The sequence below is a fragment of the Rhinatrema bivittatum genome, chromosome 8 (assembly GCF_901001135.1).
Source record: "Rhinatrema bivittatum chromosome 8, aRhiBiv1.1, whole genome shotgun sequence".
Taxonomy (NCBI): Eukaryota; Metazoa; Chordata; class Amphibia; order Gymnophiona; family Rhinatrematidae; genus Rhinatrema; species Rhinatrema bivittatum.
Genome location: NC_042622.1, coordinates 37,825,077 through 37,852,830, shown reverse-complemented (window position 1 = coordinate 37,852,830; position 27,754 = coordinate 37,825,077). Strand labels below are relative to the sequence as shown.

The 27,754-nt window shown below is 43.6% G+C and overlaps 1 protein-coding gene across 4 annotated transcripts in view; it reads left to right on the top strand.

The window, feature by feature from the left end:
* Window positions 1-27,754, top strand: part of RIMS4 (regulating synaptic membrane exocytosis 4) — a 278,761-nt gene that overhangs the window by 214,902 nt on the left and 36,105 nt on the right. For all 4 annotated transcript variants that reach the window (XR_003858308.1, XM_029613600.1, XM_029613599.1 and 1 more), the window contains one exon: window positions 14,605-14,717. Coding sequence is in view for 3 of the 4 variants with exons in the window: in XM_029613600.1 (XP_029469460.1) it covers window positions 14,605-14,717 (113 nt within the window). In the remaining variant the exon portion in view is untranslated. The remainder of the gene's footprint in view (window positions 1-14,604; window positions 14,718-27,754) is intronic.

Sequence of the window (27,754 nt, the reverse complement as noted above, 5' to 3'; positions counted from 1 at the left end):
ATAGCCTGATGAGTGGTCAAATCAAAGAGACAGAATCTCTTCTTCCTTTCCTCCACCCCAGCCCCCATACTCCCATCATTTTCAACTGACAGGGAAGGGAAAGGGTACAGATTGAATCTGAGCTTGTTTGTCAATTCTTCATCTGTAATTTGATCTTTTTAACTAAGGAAAAATTGAAGAGTTTTTTGTGTGTATACTTTCTTGATATATCATTCCTGGAAGGCTGCAGTGTGTGCCGTGATTTCGTTGCAGGCTCTGATAAATTGACACGCATGACTCCAAAGAGAACTACTTGCCCCAGAATTACCATAAGTGGTTTAAAATAGGCCCAGATTTCCTGAGGACCACAGATGCTTCTCGGAAGTTCTGCAGTTTAAAGTAGCACTGAAGTTAAGCAGTAATCCAGCATGGGGCCATGCCTTTCTAATACTGCCTCTCTCATCACTGATCTGAAAGGCAGAAGAAGGGAGAATGGCTTTTCCGTATCTGAGCAGACCAGACTCTCGTCAGAAAAAAAAAATGGCTTCAGCTTTAATAATTTGATCCACATAAGAATATTTATATTTGTTTAATGTTTAAAATATTTATAGGCCGCATTATCAAAAATTCTAAACGGGTTACAAAAAAACATTCAGAAAGTAACGTGAAGGCCATGAAACTAACATTGGACAAATACACAAAACATCAATTAAAATCCATAAAATAAAAAAAAAACTAACAAGCAGCCAAAAACAGGAACTGCCTGCATTTTTATGAAAAGGCCTTCTCTCAAAGGTAGATTTTTAGCCTTTTTTTTAAGTCTTAAAACACACTTTGAGCATAAAGCTTCTGGCAAAACTATTCCAGGGAATGGCTGCAGCACCTGAAAACATTTTTCCCCTTGAATCTGCTAATTTCACCTGATGCAGACTGGGAACATCCAGGAGACCCTTCCCATCAGATCTTGTTTCGCTCCGACCTATAAATCTTGGGTAAAGAACATAAGAATTGGGGATCTTCCTTGTTTAATGCTTTGTGAATAAGAGAGAATGCCTTGAAGTCAATTTTAAATTGATCTGGCGGCTAATATAAAGCACAAATTACTGGGAACGCCACAGCTGGGCAGCTGTATTGAGCCAATACAAACTCTTCCAGCATCTAAAGCCCCCTGTGGGGCCAAGTTGGAACTAAGAGCCAGGCCCAAAGAATTTTTAAGAATATTCTTTGGACCAATATTAAATTGGCTAAATGAAAGAAACATGAGAGAACTGCATTCAACAGTTTATTGGCATAAACATTTAGGGGTAGATTTTTTTAAAAAGCGCGATCGCGTACTTTTGTTTGCGCAGCAGGCGCAAACAAAAGTACGCTGGATTTTATAAGATACGCGCATAGCCGCGCGTATCCTCTAAAATTCTGGATCGGCGTGCGCAAGGCTGCCGATTTTGGGCAGCCTTGCGTGCGCCGAGCCGCGCAACCTGCCTCCGTTCCCTCCTAGGCCGCTCCGAAATCGGAGCGGCCTAGGAGGGAACTTCCTTTCGCCCTCCCCTCACCTTCCCCTCCCTTCCTCTACCTAACCCACCCCCCGGCCCTATCTAAACCTCCCCCTTACCTTTGTCCCTAGATTTACGCCTGCGAGAAGCAGATGTAAATCTACGCGCGCCAGCAGACTGCTGGCGCGCCATCTTCCGACCCGGGGGCTGGTCCGGAGGCCTGGACCACGCCCCCGGGCCGGCACCACGCCCCCGAAACGCCGTGCCCCGCCTCCGAAAAGCTGCATCATCCGGTCCCGCCCCCGATTCGCCCCCTTCAAAAATCCCCGGGACCTACCCACGTCCTGGGGCTCTGCGCTTGCCGGCGGCCTATGGAAAATAGGCGCGCCGGCGCGCAAGGCCCTGCTTGCGTAAATCCGGGCGGATTTACGTGAGCAGGGCTTTTAAAATCCGCCCCTTAATGGAAGACATTTTAATTAAATTATTTTCAATGATCATATTCACCATACAGAGTAATCAATCCCGGTCCTCGAGAACCACAAACAGGCCAGGTTTTCAGGATATCCACAATGAATATGCATGAGATAGATTTGCATGTACTGCCGCCACTGTATGCAAATGTATCTAATACATATTCATTGTGGATATCCTGAAAACCAGGCCTGTTTGTGGCTCTCAAGGACCAGAGTTGGCCACCCCTGCCCTAACATATATAGTGAGGGGTTTTTTTTACATGTAGATCTGCAGAGGATCATATTGTGTGCAGTGCCAGGGACCTGTGAAGAATATAGAATGTGCCACGTTGAAGACCTGTGCCCAAGTACCTGCGGGAGGATGGTGTGTGCTGCATGTGGGGGGTATCTGTGAGACAATACTTTTTATAATATTGGGGCCCTACACTGTATGATATCGTGTATCATGCAAGGGCTGATCAGGATGGTAGCACATGCCACACCAGGACAAGGCACACGCATGGTTGCTCCACTGCTCCAAATATATGTATCCTATATAAAACCTTAACCATCATTCATAAAGCAATTCATAACGTCGCACCTATATCTCTACAAACCCAACTTCGTCCACACTTATCTTCCAGACCCATCAGAAACGCCTACAAAGGCACATGATTTGGCAGGAGCTGCGACTAAACACTAAGAAAAAGAGCACTCTCCACTGCGGGACCACACCAATGGAATGCGCTACCACCAGACCTACGACTCGAACCCAATCTACCAGAGTTCAAAAAAAGGTTAAAAACCTGGCTCTTCAGGCAAGCATTCCAATTCCCAGAGTGTAACTAGGCACCCTCCTGACTTTCAGATCCAACCTATGCAGGGTGTCACTAACACCTTGACACTTAATTTCATACCCGTACTTGCTTATTCGCATGTCTATTTAACAGTCATTATTCACCTTTATATTACCGCTTACTGCAGACCATTTACGCTACTAAAGTTCCTTGTAAAAATGTGAACACACACATACTATTCAATACACGAATAAGGTTATTTTGTTATTTGTTTATATTTGTTAAATATTATTGTTACTTTCAATGTTCCTTGTAATAATATTCAATGGTTGATTAGTTATTGTTCAATGTTCTATGTAAAATTACCCCGGTCTAACCTCCCAGACCAGGGCAACCTTTTCGTTACTTGTAAACCGGATTGATTTGTATTGCATACAGGAATTCCGGTATATAAAAATTAAAAATAAATAAATAAATAAATTAGAACAAATGTTACCTGTAGAAATCTCTTATTTAAGGTAAACACACCTATAGAAGTTAATTGCTACAACTTTTAAGGGTTTATAGGTTTGTTAAAATTTTTTATTTTTGATGTTATGATTATTTTATTGTACCTTGCCTAGAGCTCTTTTTTTTTTTTGGGATTAGGAAAGTAACGCATTTTAAATAAGGGGTAGGTTTTAAAACATGTGGGCGGTTCCTGATTCGCGCACATGGATGCGCTGATTTTATAACACGCGTGCGCCGGCGCGTACATTTTTTAAAATACATGGGCCGTGCGTGCGCACACGGGCGCCAGATTTAAAAAACCCCGCACGCATGTGCGGACGGTGCACGCGGGGGGGGGGGGGGAATTTAGTAAATTACGTGCAGCAACGCAATCGGGCCTTCCCCAGTTCCCTACCCCCCCCACCTAAACTTCCTCCCTCTTCCCCTTTCCTCCCCACCCCCTAAACCCTTCCCAGCAACTTACACTTTTTTTGTTACCGACTGCTCCCCTTGAGCAGAAGTAGTTTGCACGCGCTGGCAGTCGGCTGGCGCTTGCTTCCCCGGGACAGTTGCTAATCACCGCTGTCCCGTCCGGCCTCCTCCCTGCCCAGACCTCGTCTTCCCCCCCCTCCCCCCCCGGCCTGCCCCCTTTCTCAGGGCCCAGCACTTGTGCATGTATCTGCACTTGCGCGTGTGGCCGGGCCCTTTTGAAAATGTGCGCGGCGCACGCAGGCCCTGGCCACGTGCGTAAGTGTCTATCTTTATGCGCACGGCCGTTTTAAAATTTGGCCTTTAATATCCACCAACAGAAAAGCGTGCATGCATGTAGAGAGCGATTATATCAATAGAAATACATATTTGCCTTGTCTGTGTCTCAACTAGATTGTAAACGCCATGGAGCAGAGACAGACTCCTATATGCATCTGCATAGCGCTGCGTACATCATGTAGTGCTGTAGAAATTTCAACTAGTAGTGTAATGTTAATATTTAACTGTATATACTTGTTACATTTCTCCATTCAATTACAGTAAAATAATCCCATCACTTGCTGCATTATGGGGCTTGCTATCATTAAATTTAGGGCTGTATTTTCTAACACCATAATGAATTCCCATATTGGCGTAGTCAACTGAGCTGCCCCATGGCAACTTTTATATCCCAAATGATTTACAGGCCGGAGGCGCTGGCTCATCAAATGATCACCTTCATAAGCCCTGTCTCATGCCATGGAACTATTAATTATATGGGATGGAATGGTGGCAGGAATGTGTTTTCACAGGCAGTTTTTAGCACTGCTTTACTTTTGCTATGATGGCCTTTGCGACTCTGGCTAAATCATTAAATCCAAATAAAAAGCAAGATGCAGGCGTTTTTTAAGCAGGTTATATAGGATTGCCTGCAGTGTTGCAGGGCCTTTGCTGTTGGAAGATCAACCATTAATAAATATCCAACTTATTAAAAACAAAAATGTAAAAAATGTAATGGAGTGTGTTGATGCCAACTTGTGCATTACCCCTGCTGACAAGCTGGGAGCACAATTATTCCATACAAATAATGGGCAGAAATGTCAAATTAGGATTAGGCGAGGAATCTGAATGAATGGAAAACAGCAAAATTAATACTGGTTACATTTATGATTCTCGTGTGCTGAAAATGTGGGCTCCGGGACAAACAAACATGGATTTTTCTTTTGGTATTAAGAACATTTATTTTGTGACCTGGCTGTGAGAGGCGCAGGGTACATGATGTCTTCTGTGCACGTGTGAAGTTTAGGGTGAGCTGCAATACTGAATTTTGAATAGAATGGGGGTGGGGGGTGGGGATTGGCAACCATAGCTTTGCAGTCATTTCCAGATTTAATGCATCTTGACTTGTGATTATATTTTGTTTTTAATTCTATGCATCTAATCAGCAATGAATAACACTGTAGCTTTTCAGCCATTGGCATATTTACAGGGCCTGTCACTGTTCTGTGCCTACTGTATATGCTGGAGAGCAGACTTTTTTTTCATAGACCTCTCAGATTTATATCTTATGGAGTAATTGCTTTTTCATGCCGTATGGCCTCATTCTAAATAATACATTTGACTGACTCCAAGAATTCTTGTGCTGTCGAATACACCAGAGCCACTGAGCACAAAAGAAAAATCACCAAGTACGTGCCTTAATTTTATTTATTTGATTTATATTTTGCCTTTCAGGCACTTCAGCATGGATTCAGTTCATCATCATCATCATCATCAATCATGGATTTGGCAAGAATATCTGTTTTGGCATCATTATAGATTACTATCAGTCCACTTTTTCCTAGATCTGCCTGGATCTCTTTTTTCCCCTGTAAGTCATAGAAAAATATGACGGCAGAAAAAGACCATTAAGGCCTATCCAGTCTGCCCATCCACACCAACTATTCAGCTTTACAATTTCTACTACTCCCTCACATCCTCTGTGTTTAACCTATGCTTTCTTGAATTCAAATACTGACCTTGTCTCCACCACCTCCTTGGCAGGCCAGGCCGTTCAATGCATCCACCACCCTCTCTGAGTGTAAAGGAATATTTCTTAAGATTACTCTTGCGTCTTCTCTTACATTCTCATCCCATGACCCTTTGCTCTAGAGCTTCCTTTCCTTTGAAAGAGGCCCACCTCCTCTGCATGAAAACCTTGGAGATATTTAAATGTCCCTCTAAGAAAGGCCATTGACCATTTTAGTAGCCACCGTTTGGACTGAATCTAAACAATTTTGCCCGGATTTTAACAGGCCCAGGATTTATGCGCGTGGCCAGGCCTTGTGTGCGCCGGGCGAATTTTCGAAGGGGCCCACCCACGCGTGTAAACCCCAGTACACACCCGAGTGTCAGGCATCTTTAAAGGGGCAGGCCGGGAGGGCGTGTTCTGGGCAGGGTGGGATGGAGGCCGGCCAGGACAGTGGGGAAGCTCGTGCCGGCAGCCGGCCGGCGTGTGTAAATTACTTCTGCAAACGAGGAGCAGCAAGTAATAAAATAAATTTTTTTTTTAAAACCCAGGCAAAGTAGGTGAGTTTTAGGGGGTGGGGAGGATAGGGGAAGGAAGGTTAGGCAGGGGGTTAGAGAAGTTCCCTTCCAGTCCGCTCCTTAATTCAGCGGACTGGGAGGGAACTGGGAAAGGCACGATTGTGTCACCGCGAGGAGTTTGCATAAATTCACCCCACCCTTGCGTGCACTGCCTGCACATGAGCACGCAGATTATAAAATCCAGAGCACACATGTTAGAAAATCGGCGCGTCCAAGTGCATGCTCCAAGAACCGCACTCACATTATAAAATCTACTCCTCTATATCCTTTAGAACAGGGGTCAGGAACCTTTTTGGCTGAGAGAGCCATAAACGCCACATATTTTAAAATGTAATTCCATGAGAGCCATACAATATGTTTAAAACTAAATACAAGTAAATGTGTGCATTTTATGTAAGATCACACTTTTAAAGTACAATAAGTCTCTGAAAATATTACACCAGGCCTTAAGACACCAATACATCTCCTATTAGGAAAACGGACCAAGTCAGGCTGCTATAGAGTCCTACACAGAAACTACATGCCAGCAGAAAACCTCACCTGAATCACGTGCTGTCCCTCACCTAACATAGAATAAAGAGACCAAAACGCATAACAAGAAGCATGCAGAAAAAACTGAATTGGAAACTGCAACAAGCCAGAGTCTCTGTATGCAGTGTAACAAAGGAAAAAAGAAACATCACCCATCCTTATAAAACAAATCAAGAAATATAAAATCATCAGCAGTAAAACTGTACTAACAAAAAGAACATATTTCGAAACAGCTGATGAGTGGAATATCCAATAATTAAAAACTCATATAAAACATTTCCAGATACCAACAAAATATTTCAAAATAGCAGACACAAAGACCCAGTAATGAAAAATAATAAGGATACAAAATTTTTTTTGCTCTGCATACCTGGGAACGTTTGATATCCAGGTTTCCTGAGATTGTTCTGAATTAGCAGGAGGTGGGGTGGTTTGCTTGGAACTTTCTCCTCTCTCAGTCACATACCAGCGCTCTCTCTCACACTGGCTCTCAATGACACACCTATACACACATGCTCTCAGTACTCACATATACACATGTTTTTTCTCTCTCACTTATATAGGCTCTTAATTACACATTTACACACATGCTGTCTATCTTTTCACGCTTACACACACACACAGGCTTTCAATCACATAAATACATGCTTTTTCTCTCACACACAGACTCTCATTCACATGCTTACAAACATGTCCTCTCTTTCTCTCATTTACACACAGGCTCTCAATCACATACTCACATGCTCCCTCACCTAAATCAGCTCTCAATCACACACAGACACACATGATCTCTCTCTCTCATTTAAACACAGGCTCTCAATCACATACTCACATGCTCCATCACGTAAACCAGCTCTCAATCACACACAGACACACATGATCTCTCTCTTACTTATACACACAGGCTCTTAATCATACATACACATGATTTCTCTCACACACAAAGGATCTCAATCATACACACATACTCTTTCACATAAACAGGTTTTCAATCACAAACTTACACATACAGGTTCCCAATGGTAAACTTACATTCATGCTCTCTCTCTCACAGGCAGGCTCTCAATCACAGACATACTCTCTTTCACATGTACAGGCTCTCAATCATTCACATACATGCAATCTCTCTCTCTCACACACACACACACACACACACACACACACACACACACACACAGGCCCCCCCCCACCCCCGCGGCCCGGAAGAGGAAGTGGAGCGTATCGGGTGCCTGCGCGGCAAGAAGAGGCCACGCTAGTGCGCTCGGCATCGGCCCGAAGAAAAGAAGACTGCAGCGCGGCTCGGAGGAAAATGAAGAGGTTCAGCCGCGGCCGATGGGACTCCGCCTCCGCGAGGGCTGAAAATGAAGAGGTTAGCGTTGGGAGGAGGCTGCTGCTGCCGCGAGTTCTCGCTCATTCACTCTCTCTCTCCCCCACCCCGGGAACTCGCGGCAGCAGCAGCCTCCTCCCAACGCTAACCTCTTCATTTTCAGCCCTCGCGGAGGCGGAGTCCCATCGGCCGCGGCTGAATTTCTTCATTTTCCTCCGAGCCGCGCTGCAGTCTTCTTTTCTTCGGGCCAATGCCGAGCGCACTAGCGTGGCCTCTTCTTGCTGCGCAGGCACCCGATACGCTCCACTTCCTCTTCCGGGCCGCGGGGGGGGGGGGGGCGGGAAGAAGAGAGCTCGCCGGTGCCGCTGACTCCAGCTGTCCTGCCGCGTTCCGCCCGGGCTGACAGCATTTTAAGCCCGGGCGGAGGAGGACCGGGCAGCAGCTGGGTCAGCGGGAAAGTGTGGCGAAACGTCTGCGAGCCAGATGCAGCCCTTAAAAGAGCCATATCTGGCTCGCGAGCCATGGGTTCCCGACCCCTGCTTTAGAAGATGCAGTCTTCAGTACTGTATACAGTGTTGTAAATGAGGTCTTATCAGGGACTTGTACATGAGGCAATATTTCCAACTTTCTTCTGCTAATGATTCCTCTCCCTATGCTCCAGGCATCATTCTGGCTTTTGCCATCGCCATATCCACCTGTTTGGCCATCTTAAGTTCATCAGAATCGATTATCCCCGCCCAAAGATGTACCTCTCCCTTCGATTTATGCAACCTAAATGCATAATGCTGCATATTTTAGCATCAAATTTTAACTGCCAGACCATAGACTATTCCTCGAGGCTTCATTTCCACACCTTTCTGGCTGTCTCCTCTGTTGCAGATTGTGATATCAGCAAAAAGAAAAACCTTTCCTGATAATCCTTATGCAGTGTCACTCCAATACTGTTGAAAAGAACTGGTCCAAGGACCGGTCCCTGAGGCACACTACTAGTAATGTCCCTCTCCTCAGAGTGAACTCAGTTTACCCTACCCTGTTTCTAACCCAGTCAGTTACTTTAGGGCTTATACCAAAGGTAATCAATTTATAAGTCACCTATACAGAATCGTGTCAAAGGCCTTATCAAAATCCAAGTACACAACATCTGGCGCTATCTCCTGATCCTACACTCTGGCCACCCCATCAAAGAAATTGATCACTTTTATCTGACAAGACCGACCTCAGATCTTGTAATCTATTGGATTCCAGAAACTGAACTATTCTCAGTTTTAGCAGTGATTCCATTAATTTGCTCACCACAGAGGCCAGATTAACTAGTCTGTAGTTTCCATTCTTCTCCTTACTTCCAGTTTTGTGAGTAAGAACCACATCCACCTGTCCTCAGTCCTCTGGAACTACTCCTGACTCTAAAGAAGCATTGAAAATGTCAGCCAGCAGAGCTGCCAGTTCTCTTAAAATCCTTGGATTAGTTGGGGTTGTGCTACAGGCTCATCATCTGTTCACATAAAAATTAACTTACTCACAAAATTAAAGATATATTTTAAGACAGCATAAATAGAAGAGTTTTCAGTCCTCAATAGGGATCCTAGTCAGGTTTATGGTACATTTACATTTCGGAGTGAAGGAGTAGCCTAGCAGTTAGAGCAGCAGGCTGCAAACCAGGGAAGTCAGCTGTCAAATCCTGCTCTTGCTCCTTGTGACCTTGGGCAAGTCACTTTACCCTCCATTGCCTCAGATACAAACTTAGGAAGTCATTTACTAAGCTGCATTAGGCCATTTACCGGTCAGTAAACACCACCTGGTAAACACAGTGGTAACGTGAGGTATTTAAAATAACTTGTGGTGTTTAGCCACTGGCACTGCACATATGAATATGAGCTGATTAGCATGCAAGTACATGCTAATAAGCTTATTCTTACCCTAAAACATGCAAATTAAATAATGTGGCTTTCCTCAAAAATCGCAAGCCGCATCATTTGGACTGTAGCTAATTTCCCCTGGGAGCATCGGGATGCTAACATAAATCCCGATAATCCTGGGGCACAAATATTTGATAAAGGTGGAATATAAACATTTGTAAATAAATAAACAAATGTCTTAGAAGACGGATTAGCCCTGACTAACAACCTCTCCAAACTATGTAAAAGACTCTGGGGGACTCCATAGACCTTCTGTCTCATACCTCCCACCGACCCTGGAGGCACAAAATATAAAACAAAATATTTAAAGCTTTTAACCTCCTGGAGCAGGCCCTGTCCCCCTAACCCTCAGCCTCTCCCTCTTGACTTAAAAATTAGACCCCCAGATTCTGGATCCCCCACCCATCACTCTAGCCTTCCTCTGGACCTTCCTGCGCTTAAAATAGAAGCCTGGTGGGTTGGAGGCCCAGAGAGCCCCCCTAGGCTCCGGGTCTGGCCATGACTGTTTTTTTCAAAACGGCACCCGCTGGCCAGACCCCATGCCTTTACCTCTATCACTTAAGGGACAGCCTGTGCCATTTTGAAAAATGGTTGCTGCTAGGCCTGGAGCCTAAGGGATGCGCTAAGCCCTCATTACACCACCAAGGCTTCTATTGCAAGGATGTGGGGGGTCCAGAAAGTGGGTGGCCTGGTCTTCCTGGGGTCTGATTTTTAAGTCAAAGAGGAGAGAGGGTAGGAGATTGGGGGCAGGGACTGCCCCAGAAATGTAAAACTTTAAATATGATTTTATTTACATTTCAGCCACCTCCAGGGGAGGTGAGGGAAAGAATGGAACAGGGGATCTATGGAAACCACCAGGGCATTTTGCACTCATGGTGGGGAGGGTAGTGTTTGCCAGGGCGGATCAGCTCCTTTAAGGCATGGTAGCCCCACAGTTCCAGGTCTCTCATCACATTGATTTTTTGGAGCAAAATACCATGAGATTCATAAAGCAGCAGTGCTGCATACCTCCACTTTGTACATCCCCCAGTATTTTCCCCTCCGGGAAAAATATTGCAGCTTAATAAATGACCCCCTTAGATTGTGAGCCCTCTGTAGATAGGGAAATTCTGGATGTAATAAGAACATAAGAAATTGCCATGCTGGGTCAGACCAAGGGTCCATCAAGCCCAGTATCCTGTTTCCAACAGAGGCCAAACCAGGCCACAAGAACCTGGCAATTACCCAAACACCAAGAAGATCCCATGCTACTGATGCAATTAATAGCAGTGGCTATTCCCTAAGTAAACTCGATTAATAGCAGTTAATGGACTTCTCCAAGAACTTATCCAAACCATTTTTTAACCCAGCTACACTAACTGCACTAACCACATCCCCTGGCAACACATTCCAGAGCTTTATTGTGCGTTGAGTGAAAAAGAATTTTCTCTGATTAGACTTAAATGTGCTACTTGCTAACTTCATGGAATGCCCCCTAGGCCTTCTATTATTCTAAAGTGTAAATAACCGATTCACATCTACTCGTTCAAGACCTCTCATGATCTTAAAGACCTCTATCATATACCCCCCTCAGCCAACTCTTCTCCAAGCTGAACAGCCCTAACCTCTTCAGCCTTTCCTTATAGGGGAGCTGTTCCATTCCCCTTATCATTTTGGTTGCCCTTCTCTGTACCTTCGCCATCACAACTATATCTTTTTTGAGATGCGGCGACCAGAATTGTACACAGTATTCAAGGTGCAGTCTCACCATGGAGCGATAGAGGCATTGACATTTTCCGTTCTATTAACCATTCCCTTCCTAATAATTCCTAACATTCTGTTTGCTTTTTTGACTGCTGCAGCACATTGAGCCGATGATTTCAATGTATTATCCACTATATCTATCTAGATCTTTTTCCTGGGTGGTAGCTCCTAATATGGAACCTAACATTGTTTAACAACAGCAAGGTTATTTTTCCCTATATGCAACACCTTGCACGTGTCCAAATTGAAAAGCCACAAAAAGCAGAATGTAAATGAAAAACACCATTTTAAGAACACATGCATTTTATCATACCTTACTTTTTCAAAATTTCAGGAAGTTTTCCTATTTCTTTTAATGTACCAAAGCACATAAGAACATATCAAGTTGCCATACTGGGTCAGACCGAGGGTCCATCAAGCCCAGCGTCCTGTTTTCAACAGTGGCCAATCCAAGTCACAAGTACCTGGCAAGTAACCAAACATTAAGTAGATCCCAAGCTACTAAAGCCAGTAATAGCAGAGGCCATTCCCTAAATCAAATTGATTTATAGCAGTTAATGGACTTCTCCTCCTCCAAGAACTTATCCAAACCTTTTTTTTTAAACCCAGCTACATTAACTTCCCTAATCACATCCTCTGGCAACAAATTCTAGAGCTTAATTGTGCATTGAATATAAAAGAATTTTCTCAGATTTGTTTTAAACATGCTACTTGCTAACTTCATGGAGTGCCTCCTAGTTCTTCTATTATACGAAAGAGTAAATAACCAATTCACATTTATACATTCTAGTCCTCTCATGATTTTATAGACCTCTATCATATCCCCCCTCAACCATCTTCTCCAAGCTGAACAGCCCTAACAATTTAGCCTTTTCTCATAGGGGAGCCATTCTATATCCTTTATCATTTTGCTCACCCTTCTCTGTACCTTCTCTAGTGCAATTATATCTTTTTTGAGATGCAGTGACCAGACTTGCACAAAGTTCTCAAGGTGTGGTCTCACCACGGAGCGATAGAGGCATTACAACATTTTCCGTTTTAATTACCATTCTTTTCCTAATAATTTCTTACATTGTTTGCCTTTTTGACCGCTGCAACACCCTGAGCCAGTGATTTAAATGATTTATTCACTGATGCCTAGATTTTTTGTAGCTTATTGTATAACTACAGCATGGGTTACCTTTCCCTATATGCATCATCTTGCACTTGTCCACATTAAATTTCATCTGCCATTTCGACGCCCAATCTTCCAGTCTCATAAGGTCCTCCTGCAATTTATCACAATCCGTATGTGATTTAACTACTCTGAATAATTTTGTCATCTGCAAGTTGTATATCTTTCCAGATCATTTATAACTATATTGAAAAGCACTGGTCCAAGTACAGATCCCTGAGGCACTCCACGGTTTACCCTTTTCCACTGAGAAAATTGACCATTTAATCCTACTCTCTGTTTCCTGTCTTTTAGCCAGTTTGTTATCCACGAAAGGACACCGCCTCCTATCCCATGACTTTTTAGTTTTCGTAAAAGCCTTTCATGAGGGACTTCGCTGAATGCCTTCTGAAAATCCGTATACATTACATGTACCATTTCATCTTCATCCACATGTTAACACCTTAAAAAAAAATGTAGCAGATCTGTGAGCCAAGGACTTGCCTTGGGTAAATCCTTGCTGGCTGTGTCCTATTAAACCATGGCTTTCTATATGCTCTGGGATTTTGATCTTTAGAATAGTTTCCATTATTTTTCCCGGCACTAAAGTCAGGTTCACCAGTCTATAATTTCCAGGATCACCCCTGGAGCCTCTTTGTTCTGTCACCTTTTATTTTATAAAATTGCACTCTGGTAAACAAGATGGGATTCAATGTAATATAAAGCCAGTCATTTTTTTTCAGGCAGTGACATTGAATAGGATGGCTATTTTCTAGTGACATCAGTACCTGAAAGTGCCATCGTGGATCCTATTGCGTTGTGGGGGGAAAAAACTTTTTAAAAACATCTTATTTTATGGAAATGATTTTTATCTTTATACATCAGCTTTAATCGACATATTTTGCATATTGGAAAACATCTCATATATTTATGAATCTGTGATATAAAACTAATTTTTTTAAGCCACCTTGGATTAAACTTTGTTTTAAATAAAATGATATACTGTAAGAACAACAAAAGCAGAGTGGAGAACTAATTTAATAAGATACAGAAGTCCCTGTTGGGAAAGTTACCCAGGGAACTTTCAGCAGAACTTAACCAGATATGTATGCCACTGAATACACCCCTATCCAGATAACGTTACCCAGATAGGCATACCAAAATAATGGCATCTGGATAACTGTAGAACAGGTATTGATCCAACCAGACTCGCCCAGTTAACTTTGTCTGATATTCAGCACTGCCTGGATGAAAAGGAGACCGCGCCCATGAGAAGGTGGGCGGGACCAGGGCTGGGAAAGAAGGTTACACTCCCAGTGTTGATATCCAGTCCTAGATAACTGACATAAGCACCTAGATTTAGGAAACTGAATAGCAGGCCGAGAATTAGGTGCCTCGGATTTAAGAACCCAAAGTTGCACAAATTTTCAGCCTAATTTCAATTGACACTTTGCTGAACTTTGAGGCACTTTAAAAAGGAGGGGGCCTAAGCCAGTTGTTCAGAATCCTTTGAAAATCAGCCTTTAATCTCCTTTTAGTAGGAACCTTTAGGTCTGGAGCTCCTATTATGAGAGTCATATATTGTGGATACTGCTCATGCTTTCTTACAGTGTTATAACTTTATCAACTCTTCACTTGATCCTAAAGTTTGCCAATATGTTTTTCCTTAGCTTGAACTACAGTGGAATGTGTCTTGCGTCTGATGGACAGTTTAGTGATTTCCTCTCTGGTATGGGTCCTGCACAATTCGTGGGTCGTCAGACCCTTGCAACCACATCAATGGGTGAGCACTACAATCCATATGTAAATATAATGTGAATATGCAAATTATAGAATTTTTAAAAAGTGCGACTGGCCCCAGAGCACTTGCCATCCATGAAAACATCAGCTTCTGGCTGACCACCCACCCGTGCCCTTTCTGGTTTATCTGTACTTCTAAATAAGCTGTTCCCAACCCAGGAGGGAAAGGCTCAGCGGTGGGGGCGAGCTTATTTGGTATAAAATACAGCTCAGAAAACACTTCTAAAGAAAAAGCCCAGCTCTCGCTGAGCACTAATGAAGACGCAGTTCCCTCACTGCGAAGGGCCAGGCTAAGGCCATTATCCCAAATAAAAGCAAATTATGGGAGTGTTTCATTAAAAGGAGCTGTCAAGTGTGGCTTGCTCTTTAACATCTTCTTTAAGAGAGTTTAACATCTCTTTGAAATGAAACAAAATAAAAATGAATACAATTTCGTTTGTTTTTCATTTTGCTATATTTCACTTTGGGGTTCCTCGCCCCAGCTGATAAAACAGGCTGCCATTTATAAAATTCCAAGCCAACTGATTTGGAAAAGCCACCACCTCCCATACTTTCTCTTATACTTAGCTTATCAACCTCCCCTCCCCTCCCCCAGTTTACCTGAGAGGTCCAAGGAGAGATTGGAGCAATCTCCAGCTGCTCCTGCCCCACCGGTTTTTAGATTTCAAAATGGTGCTGGCTGACCCGAGGCTAGCACCTCTGAAATATGGCGGTACTTCAAAATGATGCCAACCTCGGGTCAGCCAGCACCATTCTGAAATATTAACCCGGTGGGGCAGGAGTGAAGGAGAGAAATGTTTACATTGGAAGAATATTCAACTGATTTAAAAATAAAAGGTGAAAAGAAGGTACTCTGGTCTTTGTTTTTTTTTTGTTTTTTTTGAGGGAATAGGAAAATTAATGTTTCTGATACTTTACATATTACCAATAGTTAATGTCCTTTTTTATAGTCCCTCAGTATGTGACCAGCTTAAACATTTTAAATTCCTTTTCTAAGCTATGGTACCCAGACATATTAAAATGCATTTAAATTCTTCGTAAAATTAAAGAAGAAATGTTAACTCTGGTTTGACTATCTAATGACTAACCACTGACCTTGAATGAATTTCATTTGCAATATGGTACAGTGAATCATGCTGGAAAGATTTGAAATGTACTGTGGTACAATATTTTTCCCTATTCTTTTCTTTTTTTTTTTTTTTTTGCTATGCTGAGAGCTCAGTTGGATTAATCATAAAGAAGGCCTCCATCTTAGGAAGCCATTTCAACAATCTTATTTCCTTTCCTTGCATTTCTTAACAGTAAGGATGATAATTTATTTATAATATGTGCACAAACAGGGTAGTGTGAGCAATGCATTGGGAGACAGACATGGCACCAAGCAGTTTATGTAAATTCAGGGCAGATGCTCCTCTATCCCATGCGACAATGTCTAAGAGAAGAATTTAGTAACTTTAGTCACCTCTTAAATAATTAACATATGGAACCTTCTCTCAAGCCTGTCTCAAGAGCAACAACCCCAATGCATGCCCTCCATTGGGGGGAGAAGGATAAATCTCTTCAGCCCTGGGCATTACGTATACTCTGATCTTCCAAATGCCAGCAAGGAAGCTGGACTGGGTGATCGTGTTCCAGCATAGAGCTTTACTGAAATAGTTGATCCCCCTGAATAATATCGCACTTGATGCAAGACTCTGCAAATATCCATAATGCAACTAAAAGCAGTAAATCTGTGGAGCCTTTATCTCTTGTTCAGAGTCTCGTCTTTCCCCTTGGACAGAGTATAAATTTGCCCTGGGCAAACAGGAAAGAGTCCTCCTATTCCCTTAAGGAGAATCCACTCTATGCCCTTGAGCTCTTAAGTTCTCTCCTCTCCTCTCTCATGTACCTTGGGGGGGCACCTCTGCAGCATATGTGCTATAGAAGAGCACCGGTGTGGTGGCTTTTTTTTTCCTTCTGATGGATACCAGATTGGCAACAGGAATCCCTTGGATTTAGATTCCTGGATAACTTTAAAAAAAAAAAGAAAAAAAAAGCTCAATGCTTCACTCCTCTTTGTAGGGTAGGGAGAATGAATAAAATTTCCTACCAACAAAACTCAGACAATGAGTAAACAACTCAGAGAGAAGACATCAACCATTGAATGTGAGTTGGAAATAAATCTCTTAACAGACTTACTTGCTAACATGCCTGCAGGAAAAAATCATTGCAGCAACCTCTCATAAGAACACAAAATATGCCATACTAGGTCAGACCAAGGGTCCATCAAGCCCAGCATCCTCTTTCCAACAGTGGCCAATCCAAATCACAAGTACCTGGCAAGTACCCAAACATTAAATAAATCTCAAGCTACTATTTCTTATTGATTAATAGCAGTGTATGGAATTTTCCTCTAGGAACATTTACAAACCTTTTATAAACCCAGTTACACTAATTGCCGTAACCACATCCTCTGGCAATGAATTCCAGAGCCTTAACTATGTGCTGAGTGAAAACATTTTCTTCAATTTGTTTTAAATGAGCTACTGCTAACTTCATGGAGTGCCCCCTAGTCCTATTATCTGAGAGAGTAAATAACCAATTTACATTAACCTGTTCAAGTCCTTTTATGATTTTGTATATCTCTCATATCCCCCCTCAGTCATCTCTTCTCCAAACTAAACAGCCCTAACCTCTTTAGCCTTTCTTCATAGGGGACCTGTTCCATCCCCCTTATCATTTTGGTTGCCCTTCTCTGCACTTTCTCCAGTGCAACTATATCTTTTTTTGAGATGTGGCGACCAAACTTGCACACATTATTCAAGGTACGGTCACACCATGGAATGATAGAGGCATTATGACATCCACAGTTTTATTTGCCATTCCCTTCCTAATAATTTCTAATATTCTGTTTCCTTTTTTCACTGCCATAGCACCTGAGCTGAAGATTTCAATGTATTATCCCACTATGATGCCTAGATCTCTTTCCTGGCTGGTAACTCCTAAGATAGAATCTAACATTGTATAACTACAGCAAGGGTTATTTTCCCCTATATGCATCACCTTGTACTTGTCCACATCACATTTCATCTGCCATTTAGCATTTGGAAGGCCCTCCTTCAATTTATCTCAATCTGCTTGAGATTTAATTACTCTGCTTAATTTTGTGTCATCCACAAATTTGATCAGCCCCACTTGTCGTACCCTTTCCAGATCATTTATAAATATATTAAAAAGCAACTGTTCAAGTACAGATCCCTGAGGCACTCCACTGTTTACCTTTTTCCACTGTGAAAACAGACCATTCAATCCTACTCTTTCCTACCTTTTAACCAGTTTGCAGTCACAAAAGGACATAGTTTTCTACCACATAGCTTTTTAGTTTGTGTTTTTTTCTCATTTTACAAATTAAATATTATAATTTGTATATAGGAAATACATGGTGATACAGAAAAAAGGAAAAGAAATAAAAAAAAAAAAGTTTAACATAAATAGATCACAATATCATATTACAGACTCTGTATCCATTTAACCAAAAATCATTTTAAACAGGGGGAGATCCTATGTAAATAATGAGAGAATTGTCACAAACATTAGATTCAAGGAAAAGCCCTAACGCATAATTCCAGCATTTTTCATTTAATTTGACACTATTATAGGGGTTTGAATCGTGGACTCTTTCGCATCAAGAAAAACTCTTAGTTGCTCAACTGAAAAAAATATATATAATTCTGGTCCCTTTTTCAAAACACACTTGCAAGGAAACTTTAACATATAGGAATAACCTAGATCAATCGCAGCTTGACGTAGAGTTAAAAAACTTCTACGTTTTGCTTGCGCTGTAGGGGCCAGATCCGGAAACATTTTTACTGTCGCACTCATAAATTGCACCGGAAATAATTGAAAATACTTTTTCATAATAGCTTGAATATCCAACCTAGTAATAAAAGACACTAGTAACGTAGCTCTGTCCATTATTTCAATAGATGAACTTTCTAGGATTTCAGTCAGATTTTCTTGCAGGTTCAGTCCAAGAGATGGTGGCCCAGATTTAGGTAGAAAATAACATTTATTGATAGAAGGCATATTTTCCTGGGTGAAACCTAGTATTTCTTGAAAAAATGTCTTTAGTGTTGTAAACTGTATTTCTCCCAGTACCTTGGGGAAATTTAAAATCCTTAGGTTTAAATGTCTATTACAATTCTCCAGGGTCTCCAGCCTTCTGTCTAATGCTTCCCTGTCTTTGACTGTTGTAGCCTTAAAGTTCATATTTTCCCTGTCTTTTCCTTCCAGAACAGAAACCTTGTGAGTTAATACATTTACTTGAGATTGTTATTTCTGTTGTAACTTGATCGTTTTGGGAGATCGAGTGGTCCAGTTTCATATTTAACATGTTTACTGCAGTCATAAGTCCAGTCATTAAATCCCATATAGTGTCAAGCGTGACTACTTCAGGGCGTATTGGGATTGCTAGGGGTGTGAATTCGGGGAGGTTTCCTCGCAGCAGCTGCAGGTTTTCTGTTGGTGGTCCCCCCCCCCCCCCCCCCAGCCCCTATCTTCGACCGAGTACCTGAAGTTCCAGCGTTGTTATTCACTTCACCCGGTACTGCTGCTCCTTGCTCCGGAGCTTCAGTCACAGAACCCTTCTCTGCAGGTGACCCAGATGTGGTGCTCTCGAACTGCGATCCGGGGGTGGGACAGCAACCCAGCTCTGAAGGTCGGTGCTTGCCTGAGATCTGGGCTCAACGAAGTCTCCTCCGGTATCAGCGGTCCTCTTTCCCCGGCTGATACAATGGGCTCCTCAACTAGCGGGGTTTCTGCTGGTGAGCTCAGAAAACGTGTTATCTCCTGCTGCATTATCGGTGAAGGCAGTGGTACAGTTGGGTACACACGTACCTTCCCCTTTCACTTTGCAGGCATCTGCTCAGACTGTAACAAAATTCAAAACGGCAGAGAGTCACTCGCTCTGAGCTGTGAGTGCGGCCATCTTGGATCTCCCACAGCGAATTTTTTAGTTTTCTTAGAAGCCTCTCATAAGGGACTTTGTCGAACGCCTTCTGAAAATTCAAACACATCATATCTACCAGTTCACCTTTGTCCACATGTTTATTAATCCCTTAAAAAAAAAAAAAGGTAGCAGATTTGTGAGGCAAGACTTCCCTTGGGTAAATCCATGCTCACTGTGTCCCATTAAACAGTCTGTCTAAATGTTCTGTGATTTTATTATTTATAACAGTTTCCACAATTTTTTCTGGCACTGAAGTCAGGCTCGCCTGTCAATAGTTTCCCTTTTTAAATATCAAGGTTACACTGGCCACCTTCCAGACTTTAGGTACAACGGATAATTTTAAAGATAGGTTACAAATTCATTGTAAGAGGTCTGAAATTTCATTCCTGTTTGTACCCCGGATCAGTCCAGACAAGTGGGTTTATGCATCCCTACCAGCAGATGAAGATAGAGAACAAACATTTAAGGCACTGCTAACTTAGAGTGCCACCTGCAGTGCCTCAGTATTTCTCTGTCTCCAGCAGATGGTAGAGGTGCAAACCTGCAGTCTGGAGTTTAAAAAAAAAAAGATATTTTAGAGAGAAAAAAAAGGCAGCTCTCCAAGGTGTTAGATTCCTTCGTAGGCCATCCCTTGGGAAGAGCATGACAAGCAGGGGGTTTATGATCCCTGGTATAGCTCTGCTGTTATCTTCAGAGAGGGTCATAGCCAGTGGTTCTGGCTCCCTCATGCCTTCTGTGTCTCTGTTGCTGGCCTGGCTCAGCCTCCTTCATAGAAGCAGGGAAGTATTTCAGTGTGTTCAGCTTTTCTTTCCCTTTTGTTTCTGTCCCTTTAATTGCTTTGTGGAAAAAAAAAAAGAGAGAGAGAGAATGGGATGAAGCCACTTTAGCTTGTGCTCTAGGCTGAGTTCAGTTTTGCTGCCGGGAGGCAGCTCGAGGTGGGCGGGGCCGAATTGCCATGTGTGTCGTGGCCAGGAGAGCTTGTTCAGCACTTGGACAGCGCCGTCTGCAGTGCTTGCAGGCAGGGTTTATTTTTAGGCTGCTTTTTTTGTTAGCATAGCGCCTCTCGTGCTGCGCGGGAAAGTTTGCTGCAGCTCAAGGCGCTTTCGCCTCAATTTGGCTGAACTTTGCAGGGACTGCATCTCCGATGGGGTGGGGACATCCGCAAGCACCCCAAATGGCAATAGGAGCCCCTTTTTCTGTGGGGCAGGTTTTGGAGGCCCAGGGGGTCTGAGGAACCGGTGGCCATTTTGTGCCTATATCCTGGGAGCCAGGCCGCTGTTTTAGGACCTTGGGACTCCTCTCCCACGCTTTTTCCTGCAGAACAAGACCCTGCTGGTGGCAGGGCAAGGGAACAGGTGCAGGGAGACACAGATCCGGACCCACTTCTTCGGATCCGGAATCTTTTTCTCCAGATTTTGTCCTTTTGATGTATAAGGCCTATTTGGCCAGGAAGGGAGCTGGGATCAAGCGACTTTTGCCTAGGAAGTCCTGGGTGGCAAAGAAGCTTAAGCAGGCAGAATCAGGAAGTTTCCTGAGGCTTTTGGGTCTCAAAAGGTCCATGGTGGAGGAGGACACGTCTGAGATGGATGATCCGGACCAGGTACAGGGGTCCAGTGGATTTGGGCAGGGACCCTGCTGGTGTGTTGCTGGATCTCTTACAGGATCTGGGTCAGGATCCTATCTGGTGGTGGACAGGGACAATCCTCGGATGGTCCTCTTGTTCCACAGGGAAGAGTTGGTCCTCCTGATCCCCCAGGTTCTGGAGGAGCTGGGGATTAAGGTCACTCAGGAAAAGTTGGACAATGAGAGAGTGAACCCAGTCCTGGAGGGATTGTGGGGGTCCCCTTAAAGCTTTCCTGTTGGTGAAGATGGTGAAGGAGTTGGTGGATTTGGGAGTAGGAATCTCCCAAGGTGGGCTTGAGTGTTGCCAGAGCTAAGGCCAAATTGTATCCCTTGCCGGAGCAGACCCTGGAGTAGTGGAACATCCCCAAGTTAACGAGAAGACTGCCATTCCAGTGGCAGGTGCAGCAGCCTTGAAGGTTACTCAGGATCAGAAACTGGAAATCCTTCTTAAAAGGCTGTTTGAAGTTTCGACTCTGAACCTGCGTGCGATGGTTTGCGGGAGTCTGATGCAGAGAGCATGTTTGTGCTGGGTTCAGAAGAAGCACAATAAGAGGTCGGGAATGACCATGGGAGAGGCCCATGCGGCTTGCTTGGAAGCAGGAGCAGCCTAGTGGCGGATACCTTGTACGATTTAATTCAGACTTCCACCAGGAGCATGGTATCAGCGGTGGCTGCGAGGAGGCTCCTGTGGTTGTGAAATTGGTTGGTGGATGTGTGGTCTAAGGCCCAGCTGTCTAACCTGCCCTTTAAGGGGAAGCTGCTATTTGGAGAGGATCTGGAGCAGCCCATGAAGCAATTGGGGGGAGTCGAAGGGTAACAAGTTGCCTGAGGAAAAGAAGAACCCCCAAGAAGTTTCTTCCTCTGCATTCTCGATTTCAGGAGGTGAGGAGGTTTCATGCTGGCAGAAGTCAGGCGCCAGTGGCCTCAAAACAGAATTCTGCATGACAGTAGTCCTTTCAAGCCCAGCGCAGGCCCCCGAGGGACAGGGGTCTCAAGGTGGGGGCGGAAACAAGATCGGGCAATGAAGGCGTGTGGATCCACTCCTCTCTAGATGCTGTTGGAGGGAGTCTGGCCCTCTCTTTTATGAGGAGTAGACCAAGCTCACGTCAGACTGTGGGTCCTTCAGGTGGTGAGAAGGCTATGCATAACAATTTTCTCAGCCCCTCAGGGATGCCTTTGTAATCTCCCACTGCGTCTCCCGAGGCAAGTGGGAGGCGGTGCGGGAGACGTTGCAACGTCTTCAGCTTCTGCGTGCCAATTTTCCAGTGCCTTCCCTGGAGAAGGGGACCAGGGTTGTTACTCTGTACTTTGCAGTGCCCAAAAAGGAAAGGATTTTTTGACCCATTCTCGATCTGCAGAAAGTCAATGTGACCGTCCGGGTATTGCACTTTTGGATGGAGACATTGCACATGGTGATAACGGCAGTTTGCAAAGGGGAGTTTCTGGTGTGGTTGGACTTGTCAGAAGCCTACCTGCATATCTCAATTCGAGCCATCCACCAGATATTTTTGAGGTTCATGGTAATGGGGGAACACTTCTAACTTCAAGCTCTTCCCTTTGGGTTGGCAACAGCACAGCGCACCTTCACAAAGGTGATGCTGTAATGGCGGCAGCTCTCAGGAGAGAAGGTATCCTAATGCACCCGTACCTGGACGATTGGCTGATATGGGCAAAGTCAGAGGAGTGTGCTTGCTCGGTCCAGCAGGTACTGCAATGTCTGGAGTCACTGGCTGTGTGATGAACCTTGCAAAAAATCATCTGGGCCTGACCCGATCCTTGGAATATCTGGAAGATCGCTTCAGTGCCCATCTGGGGAAGGTGATTGACTATGGAGAGTCCTCAATTTGCAGGGTCAGGTTCTTCGGTTGCTGAACCTGTCAGTGCCCAGGGTCTGAGATTACCAGCAGATGCTGGGTTCCATGGAGTCTACACTGGATTTAGTGCTTTGGGCCTTTGCTCACATGCATCCCCTGCAGGGTGGATCTGTTATCCCATTGGAATCCGCTGTCTGAAGAATTTCAGCTTCCATTACTGTTGCGGGAAGATGTCAGGTCCAGTCTTTTGTGGTGGCTGTCTCTGTGCAATTTGGAGAAAGGAATGGATCTGGAGGTGCCTGACCTGGGTATTGGTGACCACAGATGCCAGCCTCTCGGGCTGGGGGCGATTTGTCAGGCAAATCACCCCAAGATCTGTGGTCACCGGAAGAGGCGACTTGGTCTATCAATTGGCTGGAAACCAGGGCGGTGCACAAGGCCTTGTTAGCGTTTCTTCTGCTCATCTGGGACAGATCAGTCTGCGTGTTCTTCAGCAATGCAACGACAGTGGCATACATCAATCAGCAAGGCGGTTTGAAGAGTCGTCTGGTGGCATTGGAGGCACAAGAATTGTTCGAATGGGCAGAGAAGCATCTGTTGTGGATAGCTGCTTTTCATGGCAGACTTCCTCAGCAGGCAGTGTCTGGATCCTGGAGAGTGGAAGTTGTCAGTGGAGGCCTTCATCTTACTACAGGCAAGGTGGGGCATACCAGTGGTGGACTTCATGGCAACTCCAGTGAATGCCAAAGTGGATCAGTTTTTCAGTCACAGAAAGGAGGTCGGACCAGAGGGCATCGACATTCTCATTCAACCTTGGCCAGCACGCCTATTGTTGTATGCATTTCCCTCATGGCCGCTCGTAGGTTGGGTGCTGCGGTGCATCAAATTTCATCTGGACAGGGTAATCCTGGTGGCACCCGAGTGGCCACATCAGCTGTGGTTTGCGGATCTTCTGCATCTGGTGGTAGATTATCCCGTTCGCTTGTCTCACCTCTTGGGGGTTGCTGCAGCAGGGACCCGTATTTTTAGACCTGGAAGATCGCTTCTGTCTAGTGGCTTGGCTTTTGAGAGGTGGCAGCTCCATTTGAAGGGCTGTTTGGAGCTGATGATTGTAACTTTGCTGCAGTCAAGAAGTCCTTCCACTTCAATGGAAGCCAAATTTAGGCTCTTAGGTAGAAAGCTTAAATCCAGAACCTTCAGGGTAGCATTCTCTGAAATGCTCCCTGTTCCATGCGCAGGTCACCAGAGGCAGGCAGAGCTCCGGAGTCTCAATGCGTGGATGAGACAATGGTGCAAGGAAGAGGGATTCAGTTTGTTTGTTTATTTAGGAAAATTTATATACCGTTTTCCAGTAAAACTAACTGATCAAAGCGGTTTACAAAATCAAGGTAACCATGGACAAATCAAAATAAATTAAAAAGTAGTTAATTACTAAGTTAAAAACATAAAATAAAAATAAGTATGAATAAAAATACAATATGTTGAATAATCAATCAAAATAATAGTGACGGAACAGAAGATTGGCCATTACATTTAAAAACTAAAATCAGGAATAAGTAAGAGTGATACTATATAGTTCAAATATATTTAGCCTTATTTGCTTAACTAAAATGTTCTAAATCTTTGAAAGCTTCCTGAAAGAGATGGGTTTTTAAAGCCTTCTTGAACTCTTTCCGGCTACTTTTTGTTAGGAACTGGAGAACCTTTTGGGGAAGGGGGAGTCTCTTCCGAAGGGATGGGCTCCACCTTAACCAGGGTGGAACCAGACTGCTGGTGCTAACCTTTAAAAAGGAGATAGAGCAGCTTTTAAACTAGAACAAAGGGGAAAGCTGACAGTCGCTCAGCAGCGCATGGTTCGGAGAGATGTATCTTCAAAGGATACTAATGATGCATTAGAGTTAGGGCATCCCGACAGTGAGGTTCCAATAATAAGAAAAGTAGTCCAAGTGCCTGTAACTAAAAACTCACCTGAACTAAAAAATTCTAACTTATCCCTATCAATTAAATAGCAGAGTGAAAATACAAACAAAAAACAAACTTTGAAATGTTTGTATGCTAATGCCAGAAGTCTAAGAAGTAAGATGGGAGAATTAGAATGTATAGCATTGAATGATGACCTAGACTTAATTGGCATCTCAGAGACATGGTGGAAAGAGGATAACCAATGGGACAGTGCTATGCCGGGGTACAAATTATATCGCGATGACAGAGAGGAGCACCCGGGAGGCGGTGTGGCGCTTTATGTCCGGGATGGCATAGAGTCCAACAGGATAAACATTCTGCATGAGACTAAATACAAAATTGAATCTTTATGGGTAGAAATCCCTTGTGTGTCGGGGAAGACTATAGTGATAGGAGTATACTACCATCCACCTGGTCAAGATGATGAGACGGACAGTGAAATGCTAAGAGAAATTAGGGAAGCTAACCAAATTGGTAGTGCGGTAATAATGGGAGACTTCAATTACCCCAATATTGACTGGGTAAATGTATCATCAGGACACGCTAGAGAGATAACGTTCCTGGATGGAATAAATGATAGCTTTATGGAGCAATTGGTTCAGGAACTGACGAGAGAGGGAGCAATTTTAGACCTAATTCTCAGTGGAGCATAGGACTTGGTGAGAAAGGTAACGGTGGTGGGGCCGCTTGGCAATAGTGATCATAATATGATCAAATTTGATTTAATGACTGGAAGAGGAACAGTGTGCAAATCCACGGCTCTCATGCTAAATTTTCAAAAGGGAAACTTTGATAAAATGAGAAAAATTGTTAGAAAAAAACTGAAAGGAGCAGCTACAAGAGTAAAAAAAATGTCCAAGAGGCGTGGTCATTGTTAAAAAAAAACAAAAAAAAAAACAAAAACCATTCTAGAAGCACAGTCCAGATGTATTCCACACATTAAGAAAGGTGGAAAGAAGGCAAAACGATTACCGGCATGGTTAAAAGGGGAGGTGAAAGAAGCTATTTTAGCCAAAAGATCTTCATTCAAAAATTGGAAGAAGGATCCAACAGAAGAAAATAGGATAAAGCATAAACGTTGGCAAGTTAAATGTAAGACATTGATAAGACAAGCTAAGAGAGAATTTGAAAAGAAGTTGGCCGTAGAGGCAAAAACTCACAGTAAAAACTTTTTAAAATATATCTGAAGCAGAAAGCCTGTGAGGGAGTCAGTTGGACCGTTAGATGATCGAGGGGTTAAAGGGGCACTTAGAGAAGATAAGGCCATCATGGAAAGATTAAATGATTTCTTTGCTTCGGTGTTTACTGACGAGGATGTTGGGGAGGTGCCCGTACCGGAGAAGGTTTTCATGGGTAATGATTCAGATGGACTGAATCAAATCACGGTGAACCTAGAAGATGTGGTAGACCTGATTGACAAACTGAAGAGTAGTAAATCACCTGGACCAGATGGTATACACCCCAGAGTTCTGAAGGAACTAAAAAATGAAATTTCAGACCTATTAGTAAAAATGTGTAACCTATCATTAAAATCATCCATTGTACCTGAAAACTGGAGGATAGCAAATGTAACCCCAATATTTAAAAAGGGCTCCTTGCTACTTGCTAACTTCATGGAATGCCGCCTAGTCCTTCTATTATTCGAAAGTGTAAATAACCGAGTCACATCTACCCGTTCAAGACCTCTCATGATCTTAAAGACCTCTATCATATCCCCCCTCAGCCGTCTCTTCTCCAAGCTGAACAGCCCTAGCCTCTTGTTTTTCTACTAAGACGGTGCTGTTTTAAAGTTCATCTGGGCACAAGTTCTTTCTCTTGCTGTGCTTTGGGGACCTGTCAGTATTGTCTGCATATTTCATTGGCTATTATGATTCATATTTGCTGCTTTCAGGGGTAAAACATGATATCTCCCTACAGGAGCATTGGCTTAAGATGGGCCCTGCCCCCACAGAAGAGGCATCCAATTCCACGATAAAGGGGCTCATAGGGTCTGGATGATGAAGACATGGTTTCTGCAAAAGATATGTTTTAGATCTCTAAAGGCTGCCACTGCTATGAGTGGCAAGAGCTTGGCGTTATCCCCTTTTCGGGTGAGAACGGTGAGCAGAGTGGCAATCTTGGAGTAGTTATTGATGAAATCTCTGCAATAATTGGCGAAACCCAGGAATCTTTGCAGTGCTCGAAGCCCATTAGGCTGAGGCCAATCCTGGATACTCTTGAGTCTGTCTGGATCCATGCTGAAAACTTTAATGAAGGCGATGTCCCCTAGAAAGGGAAGACTCTCTCTCTTAAGACACTTCTCCAGTTTGTCATATAGCTGGTTGTTGTGGAGACACTGAAATACCCAGTGAACATCCCGATGATAAGATATGAGGTCCTTGGAAAAGGTAAGGATGTCGCGGAGGTATACTACAACACAGTCATAAAGAAGGTCCCTGAAGACCTTGTTCATCATGTTTTGAAACACTGCCAATGCGTTACACAATCTATCTATTTTTGGTGACCACCCATGATCAACTCTGTGCCATCTCATCTGAGTGTCTGAAAATTTAGCCTGCAAACTATAGCTCTTGTTTGAGGAGGCAGTATACAAGTATAACATAATAAGTTGCTAATGTGACAGATAGTGATAGC